This window comes from Elgaria multicarinata, chromosome 18, assembly GCF_023053635.1.
Source record: "Elgaria multicarinata webbii isolate HBS135686 ecotype San Diego chromosome 18, rElgMul1.1.pri, whole genome shotgun sequence".
Classification (NCBI taxonomy): Eukaryota; Metazoa; Chordata; class Lepidosauria; order Squamata; family Anguidae; genus Elgaria; species Elgaria multicarinata.
In genome coordinates, this window is record NC_086188.1 from 24,645,088 (window position 1) to 24,657,121 (window position 12,034).

At 52.5% G+C, this 12,034-nt stretch overlaps 1 protein-coding gene across 1 annotated transcript; it reads right to left on the reverse strand.

Moving 5' to 3' along the window:
* Positions 1–5,240: 5,240 nt before the first annotated feature.
* SLC7A4 (solute carrier family 7 member 4) lies at positions 5,241–11,775 on the reverse strand. Its single transcript, XM_063143732.1, has 4 exons — positions 10,725–11,775; positions 9,523–10,193; positions 7,998–8,106; positions 5,241–5,440 (listed from the first exon to the last, which is right to left on the reverse strand). Exons 1-4 carry the CDS (start codon positions 11,704–11,706, stop codon positions 5,247–5,249), a joined length of 1,956 nt encoding a protein of 651 aa, XP_062999802.1. The 5' UTR covers positions 11,707–11,775; the 3' UTR covers positions 5,241–5,246.
* Positions 11,776–12,034: the final 259 nt, after the last annotated feature.

Sequence of the window (12,034 nt, forward strand, 5' to 3'; positions counted from 1 at the left end):
TGACTTTATTCTCTCTGCCTACTTGTGCCTTTTGGCGCCAAGTTTGGGAATTGCTGGTTTAACCAAAACCCTGCCTTTTTGTAGTTTCAAACCTCGGTGCATATTTCTTCTCTCATAATCTGCATAACCTTCCTCTGAACCCTTCAAGTTGTCAGTATTCTGCACCAGTCAGTGGATGATGGCCTTTCCCAGCCTGGCATCCTCTCTATGTGTTGGACAAGAATTTCCATCATCCCCAACCAGCACAGCCAAGTTGGAGGGCAGCTGGTTGGAGAAGGCTGTTATACTCTGTCGTGGTTAAGGGATTTTGAGACGATAGTGACGCTGCTGGTGCTGATTGGCTGAGCTGCTTCCATGACATAGAAGGGCAAGGTAGGAAGTTTGGGTTTCTTAGCTGTTCTTAACGAGCGCCTCAGGTCCTGCTGAAAGGTGGGGCAGCTGGAGGAGGGTAGGGAAGGAGAAGATGGGGCCAGAGCAGGAGGAAGAGAAGCAGAAAGGCCTGCAAAAGGAGAGATAAAAGAGGGAATGGTCCAGAAGAAGGAGGGAAGAAGAGAAGGCTAGAGGTAGGCGTCTGGGGGGCGGGGAAGCAAATGCTATTTTGGGCTGCATTAATAGAAGTATAGCTTCCAAATCACGTGAGGTACTGGCTCCTCTCTATTCGGCCATGGTTAGGCCTCATCTAGAGTATTGCGTCCAGTTCTGGGCTCCACAATTCAAGAAGGACGCAGACAAGCTGGAGTGTGTTCAGAAGAGAACAACCAGGATGATCAGGGGCCTGGAAACAAAGCCCTGTGAGGAGAGACTGAAAGAACTGGGCATGTTGAGCCTGGAGAAGAGAAGGTTGAGGGGAGACTCTTCAAATACTTAAAACGTTGTCACACAGAGGAGGGCCAGGATCTCTTCTCAATCCTCCCAGAGTGCAGGACGTGGGCTGAAGTGACAGGAAGCCATATTCCGGCTGGACATCAGGAAAAACTTCCTGACTGTTAGAGCAGTACAACAATGGAACCAATGACCTAGGAAAGCCGTGGGCTCTCCCAAGAGAGAGCTGGACAGCCACCTGCCAGGGATGCTTTAAGGTGGATTCCTGCATTCTGGAGGGGGGTTGGACTGGATGGCCTTATAGGCCCCTTCCAACTCTACTATTCTATGATTCTATACGGTTCTATGAACTACATACTGCATCAATACCTAAAGCTCCCTTTAAGGCACAATCCTATGCATGTAGGACTTTTTTCTGTTTAAACATGCATAGGATTGAAGCCTGAAGGATTTTTTTAAAAAAAGCATGCTTAATGCTGGCCACTTCTTTTTCCTTTTTAAAAAGAAAAACAGGAAAAGTGGTTGTGGAGAAGTTTTTTTTAAGCCTGTCTTCTGTGCCTCTTTCCCTGCTGAAAATCACCCGACACCCACACCACCCCAGGTGTTATTTGACCACAAAGGTGCTAGTTTTGGTAGAAAAGACCTTTGAAGAAAACAGATTTTTGTGTGGCAATGGGGAGAGGTGATTTCCAGCAGAAACATGGGCCACAGAGTAAATGCTCCGCTTTGGATGCTGCCCCTACATGGCTGCCTTTTCTCAAAAAGGAAGCCGGCACAGCTGGGCCCACTTCTTTCTTTTTGAGCTCAGGGCACTGCATAGTGAGTCCCTGAGCAAGGAAGGAGACCTAGGAGCAGAACGGGCACACAGCCAGCCAGCCAGCCAGCAGTTGCCAGGGTGGACAATAACGTACTGTCCGGAAATAACTAGTTGAATCTGGACTTTGGACCTCTTATCCTTCTTGGAATGAAAGCAACCAGAGCTGTATTCCTAGTGAAGCCTCAGGAGAAGCAATCGCTGTGTAGCAAGCATGTCAGGCTAGCCACATATCCAGCCCTGTTGTTTCTCTACCGTGCTTCACTTTCCCAAGCTCCTGACATCCATTATGCCGCTGGTGCTGGGACTTGAACCCTGAAAATCTGCATGCAACAAGTGTGCCTGACGCCCACGATGCTTCATCCCTTAGAATGCCCCTGGATAGTTTAAAGCTGTATTTTTGATATGTGTGATAGTTCCCCGAGTGGTGAAAGCTTCCATATGGAAAAGACTTTATATAAAATATGTGCTTCTAGTAAAACAAGATGCTCTCCCTCTTTCTTCTTTGCTTTGCTTTTATTTCGTTCAAGAGGTGGCTTGTTTCCGACTAAAATGCAAACCTCGTGTGGAAGTGCTGCTTTACACTGCTGTGGGATGATCCAGGGGAGCTCTGCAGGATCTTGCCCTGACGCGGAGAGGGACCGGGTCACTGTCTGGGCCTGGGATTTGGGAGCAAGAGGGTAAGAATGGAACATCACACTTGCTGCCCGTGCTGCTAAGGGCACGATCCTGTGATTGTGATGCTGTAGCCATATTTGGCTTCTTTGGCCTGTCTAAGTGATGTGCACAAAATCACCATCGCAGCTCACGGCCAAGGAACAACACAACTTTATATGAGATTGGCTTCTTTGCCACAAGTTGTTGTACAGAGCAGAGTTGTAGCAGAGCAGGAAAACACAGTAGCGAGGAGGGCGACAAGACCCAAGCTAGCGGTGGAAGAGAGCAAGCGAGCAGCATTTGGGACACAAGGGTACGTGCCTCCTACCTGGGATTCACTGGCGGTAGATGAGCGTATAAATGATAAAACCCGGCTCCAAAAGTCCCCAAAGCAGCCACGCTCCGTCCGTGCATTAGCGTGATCGAGAACAGACCGTTGGTGGCTGGGCAGGGGGTGGGGTGGGGGTGAACCTGCACGAGGGGACCCCTGACAGAACGCCAGCTAGCTGCTTCTTGCTCAGGAGCCGCCTGTTCAGCCTCTCTGCCCTTTTTCAATTGGCCTGCTAAGCCCCAGCTGTTTTTCACTCTCTTTAGCTGCCCTGTCTCCCTGGGTGGCAGGAGAAGGTGCATCCAGCAGGGGAATTGGGAGGATGACCCCCCACTGACACCAAGTCAGGCACTGTTGCGGAGTAGTGCCTGGTCCCACAATTTTAAAGGGGGAGGCTGGTTCTCCTGCTTATATGTGAACTGAACATAAATCTGCTGGAGATGTCTGAATACATGGGAACCAACATGAATGCCCTGGTGCCACCCGCTTTTGTCAGGTGGCACTGCGGATCAGAAGGGGTTAAGCAAATACTCAGCCCTCAGGCGAGCATCTTCTGAACGGAGATAAGAGCAGAAAGGCACGCAAGAGCAGGGAGGCCAGCTTTGGCTCTTGGGCAGTGTAGAAATAAAATAAATAAATAAATAAATAAATAATCTTGCCATTCCCAAGACTTTAGAGCTGGGGCCTGCAACTGTGCTTCTGTAGGAGATTAGGTGCTATGTGTTGCTCTGCTGGGTGGGGGGCGGTATAAAGTCCTTTTTGAAATAAATCAATATTTTCTTCACTTCCTTTGGGAAGGACTACATAAAATGAACGCTTCGTCCACTTGTCAGGCCAGCTAGGAATGACTGAAGTTGTAGTCCAATAGGCCTGGAGGGCACCAGGTTGGGGAAGGCTGCTTTTAAAAGATCAAAAGAATAATTACAGTAATGCCCGAACTATGTGCTGCAAAGAATAAATTAAAAAGCACAAGTTCCAGTGTGCACAGTGCAAGGAGTCGCCACCCTCAGAAACGGTTTTGACTATTGGGCAGTATAGAAATGTAATAATAAGAAACGAACAGAAGTTCCCCACTGTCCTTCTGCATGAGTCCCTGCTCTGGTCTCGCTTCCTTCCCGTTGGCCTCATGGATTACAGCCCTGGCTCTCCATAACAGGTGCAATTACCTCCTTCAATCTCTCCTGCTGCAGACACTCAGCAGAATGTCGTGCCCTGCCCTCAAAGGAGGCAGGCCCATTAGAATGGCAGCCTGACACAGAAGTGGCGGGGAGTTGGGAGGGGGCTCCTCTGAGGGCAGGTCCTTTATTCAGCAGAGCCTCTGCTGGGCTTTCCCTGGAAAGTTCCTGATACGCAGCTGCTCTTATGAACTCACTAAAAGTAAACTGTTCTGGTTTAAAATTAAATGTGTTTCTAAATATAATTCAGGACACGGGCCAGAAGCGTAGGAAACACGGATCTATCTTATACAATTAAGAAGTGTCGGTCCGGCCTCTGTAAGTCTCCACCCTCTGAGTGGCTGAGAGGGAAGAGCCCGTGAGGAGCGGCCGGCGAGCGCCGCACGGTGTAGTGTGAGTCCTGGACGGAGGCGGCTTTTGCAATAAGTGAAATCCACACAGAGAGGGCCTAGAGTCAGGGATGGGCAAGTGCTGCAGGGGGGTTGGGTGCCCGAAAATCTGCCCCCTCCGGTTTGCAGCTGCCCAGCTACAGGTGAGGGAAGCTAAAGATTGCAGCCTCATTGTAGGTGTCATGAAGAAGTGGAGCAAGTGAGAAACCGGCTTCTCCTTTACTGCCAAGCCCTGGTGGGACGTCCCTGGGTGGGACGTCCAACCAGCCCCCCTCTTGCACCTGCTAACACAGGGCACGGCCCAGTGCTGTTTCTTTGTTTGTTGCTGTGCAGACCCCATTGCACTGCATGGAGGCTGTGCGCTCCCATTCACTTCAACGGGGCCAGTACTGCAGACAGTCACCTCGGACCTCTTCCCTGCTTTTCATGGGCTTGCACAGTAAGAGCAAGAGAGAAGCTCACCGTGTCGAAGTGCCTTGTGCCACCTAGGGATGCCATTTATACTGGTTGGACCGTATATTTCTGATGGGCAGACATCAGCCAAATGCCTGGTCTAATTACGGACTGGGAACCAGAGTCAACACGCCCCCCCCCCACCCCCGTCCCGGACAATCCAACTCCCCTCTCCTCGCCCTTGTGCTTTGCATGAACCCATCAAACGGGATTCTTCCTGGGGCGACAGGCTGGACCGCCCCAGGAGGATCTAAACCGGCTGCCTTCTTAATGGCAACAGCTACTCGAAGGCAGGACCCGAGGAAGGGAACGTGAACGAGTAGGTAATGGGAAAGGACGGCGACAGCCCAAACTTCAAGAAGCTCACTGTGGGTGAAAGCCGAACTCCGAGCCGGAGGGCAGGACAGAATGGGCTGTTTCCAAGGGCATCCAGCAACAAGGCAGGGCCGGCTTCCCAGCAACAGAAATAGGGGGCCAAGCGAGGAAGTGGAAGCGGTGGGTCTCTGCCCCACTGGCAGTAGTGCGCCACTCCCAAAGGCTCCTGGCTGGGCCAGGTGAGGGCTGGGTGGGGGCACGGGAAGGGTCTCCTCTGGCTCGGCCTCCCCGGATCATCTCTGGGCTTCCTCTCCCACGGTTTCCTCCAGCCCCTGCGAGGGCAGAGAGCTGGGTTGCACGGTCTGCACCGTCTCTTCGAGGCTGCCGCTTGGGAAGACCACATAGCGGGCGCTGACGGCGTGCGCCTGGGACTCCCGCAGGTTCTCCTTGCTGTGCCAAATTCCGTAGCCAAAGTAGACCAGCAAGCCTGGAGGGTGGAGAGGAAGAGCAGGGTCAGCAAGAACCCTAAACCCTTAGCCTGACGTTGCGCCTCCCTTACATGAGAACGTAGGGAGAGCCCTGAGGCTGGATCAGACCAAGGGCTCCATCACACACACACGCTTGCTCTTCCACCCCGCCCCGCCCCTTCTCTTTCTCCCTCCAGTTCATTGGTTGCTCCTCACCCCCCCCCTTTAACAAGACCCCCCTTCAACCAGACCGCCTCTCTGCCCAGCAAAAAATGGAACCCTTTCGTCTGGCTCTTTGGGGGCATCGAGGGAGTACAGTCCTGACTGCAGAGATTCGGGCATTGTACAATTTTTTAAAAAAAATGCTTTCGAGCCTGGGAATGCAAGGTTTGGGTTTTCTGTTGAGGCTTAGAGCTGGCTGTTGGGAGAGATTGCTTTTCCCTGCCAGGACCTGATGCAAATCCACTCAAGCCAACAGCAAGGCTCTGGTCACGGCACACTCCCCCAACAAAGGAAAATGGGTTTAGGGGAAATAATCCAGACTTTAGGCGTTCTGGGAAAAGATGGAAAAGGCTGGGGAGGAGTTGGTGTGTCAACAGGACGGGCATAGCATCATGTGAGTACCGTGCTGCAAATCCGCACACCAGGCATAGCAAAAGGGCACTAAACCACTGGTGTGATGGAGCTGCAAGGGTCCATCTAGCCCAGCATTCTGTTCACACAGTGGCCAAACAGCTGTTGACCAAGAGCCCACAACAAGGACCCTTGTGACATAGCAGCAAGGCAAATTAAGATGCACGGCAGAACATCTGGCGAGTCCATTTTATTCTAGACTCACACAAACACCTTCCTTTGGCACTGAATGACACTTTGCTGATGCATGCAGCTTGTTTGCATAAAGGAGACCCAACAAAATGCTTTGCTTAGCTTTACAGGGATAAAATTAGCATGCTTAATTAGCTATTTGAGTGCAGAGAAAAGCTTTTGTTCAGCAGACCACATGAACATTGCAGGAACACAACTATTGTGGTGGATCCACATCAGCACATGCCGCAAAGAAAACATCTGAATGTATGCCATCTGAGCAGTTTGTACCTTGAAGACCTGGGGTGGGGTGGGGTGGGGTGGGGTGGGGTGGGGGGTGGGGAGTTCATTTATTAAGATATTAGCCTGCCTGTACACCAAGAATGGCAATCAAGGTGACTAACGGTAAAAAACACAGACCCTTAGATTAAAACAAAACCTTAGCTAAAACATCTTAAAAGCAAAAGTATGAAACACAACAGTAAAGGAAATAGCATCCACACAATTAAACTTCCATCAGCATCGATGCCTCTGTCAGCAGAGACTTCCAGAGGCTGGGAGCAACTAGGAGCGCAGGAGTATCGGAAGCTGCCGTATACTGAGTCAGACCATCGCTGGCTGCGGCTCCCTAGGATTTCCGGCTGGAAATTTTCTTGCCCTACCTGGAGATGCCGGGAATCGAACCTGGGACCTTCTGCAAGCGAAGCAGAGGCCCTAGCACGAAGGCACGGCCCCTCCCATTTGCTACCGAAAAGGTGTCCCCACCAAAGGGTGGCCGGGCTGAGAGAAGGGCTTCTCCACAGCCACCTGGCCTTGATGACCCAAGATTATCATGTCGTAATCCGCTGGTGGCTAGTGAGTATCGTGCATTAATATTAAGATGTTACATTATTCAAATGCAAAAACATTTCAGAGACTGGAAATGCTAATCAGCTAATTGCTGTTTAAAATAGAGCTTTTGACCAAAATAGAAACAGCAACAACATTCAAGTACATGTAGCTGTTGCTGTGGGGTGGGGGATTTTTTGAGAAACTGGACCTAAAGTGAATTTGCCCCAAAACATTATCCAAAAACAGTTGCATGTTTATTTTGATGGCAAATGTTTTTCAGAAACATGCTATTTTTTTTCCCAGTGCAGCATTTGACATCTGAGGATTTTGCCTCAACCTTTAGCAGTGGACAGGATTTCACATTTGGAATTTTTGACTGTTGTGGGTGCTCTCACAAAATGGCTGCCATTTTGTGCTTGTGGGGCTCTTGTTCATTCATAAAACACTCATTTTTTTCACAGATGGAAAGCTGGTGAGACTACAGGAAAAGAAACTTGCCCAGGAGCGTTAAATACAAGGCAAAGGTGGCGTCTAGCACTAAAACACGAAAACACTTGCTGGTGGGGGGTGCTCTGCTTTGCAGCAGGCCAGCCAACTTGTTAATCTGTTACAATTAAAAATCCTTAGAATAATAATCAAGAGAGGCCCGGAGCCTGGTGGAGGCCAAGGGAGGTGTCTGTGGGCACCACGCTGGAGACCCCCAGGCATAGATAAGTACACGTTAATCCTCCACACTACCTTTTATGTCAAATAAGGCAATCTACAGGTTGAATGAGCTTAGGTGGGGACTGGTCACCTAGCGGTGATGGGTGTAACACCACCAGCATGCGCCTTGCGATGCTGGTTCCACCCTGGTGTTCCTCAGGAGCCTGCCCCCACTAATTTCTCTCAGCACCCACTTTCCAGAGAGCGTCTCTCTCTGCAGCCACACCCCAAACTCACCTGCGATCAGCCAGACAGAGAAGCGCAGCCAGGTCATGTAGTTGAGTTTCAGCATGAGACAGACGTTGATGAGAATGCTCAGGGCAGGCGTCAAAGGCACCAGCGGTAACTAAGGAGGAAGCAGACATGGGAAGATGAGAGCAGGTCGGCCCTTTCATCTAGGCCTGGGTAAAAGACATTGGAGCCTGGCCGCGGGAGCTGTGGGATCATCCTCTGTGGATGTGCTCAATACTTTTTGCACAGTTTGCCATCTTACTGGCTATTGGTGTTTGGGTGCCTATTAGCTGCTGCTATCATCATCATCATCATCATCATCATCATCATCATCATCATCACCATCACCACTTTTCTTGCTCGTGGCAGTTTTTCTAGACAAACATGACAGGCTTTGCCAATGCATGCTGTCTTTTATTGATGCAGGAATTTCCTGACTATTGGGCATGTTTTGAGTATGGATTTTAGTGTGGATGTATTTGGGGAGGCATAGTTTTTGTAGCCTTTTTCTGTTGCCATAGTTCTTTAACTTCCATGGCCAGTGGTGAATATTATTCTCTTTTCCTCTTCCTTTTCTACAATGTTGTTGTTATAATAACTACTATTACAACTACTACATACATCACAACTACTTGGATGGGGGTCAGAGGAGACAATTCAACAGCTGGAATGCAGCCAACCTTCCCCAGCCTAGTGGTCTCCAGATGTGTGGGCTGCCATTTCCAGCCAGCATAATTGCTGGCACTGACCAGCAGCAATAGCTTTGCAGGGTTTTAGGCACAGGATTCTTCTCCTGCTCTGCTGGAGTTCGAACCTGGGGCCTTCTGCATGCAAAGCACTGACCTATGGCCCCTCCCCATGGCTGATATAGCCAGTGAAGGAGACAGAAGCTCCAGGCTATTGTTGCTGGTTTGTTACTGGGAGCTCCAAGGCCATGCTTCCCCTCCCGCCTGGTCATAATCGACCAGCAAGGGTCTCTTGAACAAGGCTTTTTGAAATGCACAAGGGCTTCCTTGGCATTGCCGGGTGGTCAAATTGCAATTTGCAGGCTGATCCCCAATTTGGCGTGGCCAGGGGCTGGGGTGCCCAGACACTGACAGTGGTTGGGAATAAAACAGCCCTGTGCTGCCTCCCCAGGAGCACAACTCACAACTGCACCCACCACTTGGGGCGGCTTTACATTGGCACATGGTTGCCAAGCCCGCTTCCACACTCAGCATGCCCAGCATGTGGGAATTGGCCCTGTGAGATGCATGAGTGAGTGGATCCAAATGGCACCCGGGACCAAAGCCTTTGGAGACAGGTTGACCCACCATCATAGAAAGCTACCCGATATGGAGTCAGACCCTTGGTCCCTCTAACCCAATATTGCCAACACCGACTGGCAGTGGCTCTCCAGGGTTCAGGCAGGAGTTTTGAGAGCCCTACCTGGAGACATTGGGGATCAAAGCTGGCTCCTTCTGCATGCAAAGCAGGGGCCCTCCCACTGAGCCACGGCCCCCATCATGCCTTGGGCTCTGGCTGCCCTTACCTGGAATGTCTGGGTGCTCTGCTGTTGCTCGTGGACACTGATGAGGAACAAGCTGAATACGAAGGCCAGGCTGAAGAGCACGACCAGCAAGGCGTAGCTCCAGGTGGGCAGGTGCAGCTGGTTCCTCCCAAACACCAAGACGGACGACAAGCAGAGGGCAGACACCATGAGGGTGATAACGGCCACCGTGACCACTTCCCCAGGGTAGAAATCGCTGAGGAAGTCTAGGTAGGGCTCGAACGCTGCCTTCAGCTGCCCAGGCTCCCGCTGGCTTTCGCCCTTCTCCTTGCCCACCAGCTGCAGCTTATCAGAAAACGATTCGTACTCCTTTGGCTCGGCGGAGCCCTCAGCAGAGGCTGGGATGGCCTCGCTCTCGGCAGACGGAGGGGGAGGCCTGGTCTTGGCCCGCTGGAAGCGCAGGATGATGACGCTGGCGGCCACAAAGGTGTAGGCCAAGAGGGTGCCGATGGACAAGAACTGGACCAGGGCCTCCAAGTCAAAGATGAGGGCCAGGACAGACATGAGGAAGCCGAACACCACGATGGCCACCAGGGGCACCTGCGTCCGGGGGTGCACGCGAGAGAAGACCTGGAAGAAGAGCCCGTCTTCCGCCATGGCGTAGACAATCCGGGGCAGAGAGAAGAGGTTGCTGAGCAGAACTGTATTCATGGCTGGAGAGAAAAAGGAGAGGCGACGGATGGATGGGTGTGTGTGTGTGTGTCAGGGATACCAGCGGCCCGTCAGCCACTTCCTGCTGAAAGCTGCTGGGAGAGGAGCTGCGAAGGCCCCAGCTGGATTTGGCAGCCAGGGGCTGGGGACCGGGAAAGGGCGCGATGGCAAACAAGCCGTCTGGGCTGGGGCAGGGACTCTTCTGAGCCCAAGGGAAGCTCTCAGGGGCTTCTTCCAGTGGTGGAAGGGGCTGAAGGCGGAGGAGTTGGGAACAAAATACAAAAATAAAAAATTCCGCCATATTTTAGCTCAAAGCTCTTGCTGCCAGTAACTCCACCGTAGGAGACGCATTTCAAACTTTTAGAATGGGGAAAACAAACAAACAAACAATCTGCCCAGAAACCAGGCAAGGGAGTGGGCCTGGCCACCTGGAGAACCCTGCAAGGGTGGATTGGGACCCCACGTATGCCCCCCAGGCCCGAGGGCAGAAGGAGGCCCAGGCAGGGGATGTTAGGAGAAGTTCCTCGACTTACCGCAAATGGAGCCAGCGGCCACAATGAAGCCCGCCCAGGCGTAACCTCGCCGGTAAAAGGCGTCAGCCAGGGCCGAGTCGGGGTCCAAAGAGTGCCAGGGCACCATCAGCGTCAGGACCATGGACACCAGGATATAGGCGCCCGTGGCAAGGCTCAGCGCGATGGCGATGGCCCTGGGGATGGCCCTCTGGGGGTTCCTGGCCTCCTCGCTGCAAGTGGCGATCACGTCGAAGCCCACGAAGGCATAAAAGCAGGTGGCTGAGCCAGCCATGATCCCGGAGATGCCGTACGGGGCGAAGCCCCCTTCGCCGGCAGCCCAGTTTTCGGGCCTGGCCAGAATGAATCCCATCACGAGGATGAAGACGATGACCCCCATGCTCACGGCAGAAAAGACGTGGTTAAGCCAGGAGGAGACCCGAGCGCCGAAGGAGATGAAGGCGGTGGCGATGAGCAGAATGCCGGATGCCAAGAAGTCCGGGTAATGGGCCAGGAATGGGACGTGCCAGGTGCCAATGTGGGTCTCCGTGAAGTTCTTGATCCTGTGGTCGAAGATGGCATCCAGGTAGCCACTCCACGCCCTGGCCACGGCAGCCCCGCCTATCATGTACTCCAGGATGACGTTCCAGCCAATCAGGAAGGCCCAGATCTCACCCACGGAGACGTAGGTGAACATGTACGCAGAGCCTGTCTTGGGCACATGGGCCCCAAACTCGGCGTAGCAGAGGGCAGCCAGCAGTGAGGCCACGCCAGCGATGACGAAGGAGATGACGATGGCTGGCCCCGCGGTCTCCTTGGCGACGGTGCCCGTCAGCACGTACAAGCCGGAGCCCACCATGCCCCCGATTCCCAGCAGGGCCAAGTCCACGGTGGTCAGGCATCGGTTGAAGGACGTCTCCATCATGTCGTCCTCCAGAGTCTTCACTCGGTTGAGCTTTTGGCAGAAGCGGGCCAGGTCAGCAGAGCGAGGCAGGTGGCTCACCATCTTGGCGTGAAGAGGAGGGGGTTCTCCTACCTTTCAGCAGGTGCAGGAGGAAGGCAGGGCAGCCACAGTCTTCTGGTCAGAAGGAAGAGAAAGCCGTGGAATTTAACTCCTCACCAAGACCTGTACCAGAACCGAAATTGCTTGGGGTAAAATCTTTTTAGGAGTGCCAGTTGAGCAGCCACACAGAGGGAAACAATTCCTGGGGAGGTACTTGGCTCTTCCGCCTATGGGGAGTAGGAGCAAATGAAGTGTGTTAAAGTGCTTGCAGAACAGGTTTAAGAGAGAGAGAGAAATCCTGTTTAAAGGGCTCGCTGTCCTTCTGGCATGT

Excerpts from the sequence above, each read along its gene's own strand:
- SLC7A4 (XM_063143732.1), bottom strand. The coding sequence starts at position 11,706 with ATGGTGAGCCACCTGCCTCGCTCTGCTGACCTGGCCCGCTTCTGCCAA. Across the intron at positions 10,194-10,724 it reads GGCCGCTGGCTCCATTTGCG|CCATGAATACAGTTCTGCTC; the intron begins GTAAGTCGAGGA and ends TTTTCTCTCCAG. Across the intron at positions 5,441-7,997 it reads CTCTGTCTGGCTGATCGCAG|GCTTGCTGGTCTACTTTGGC; the intron begins GTGAGTTTGGGG and ends TCCACCCTCCAG.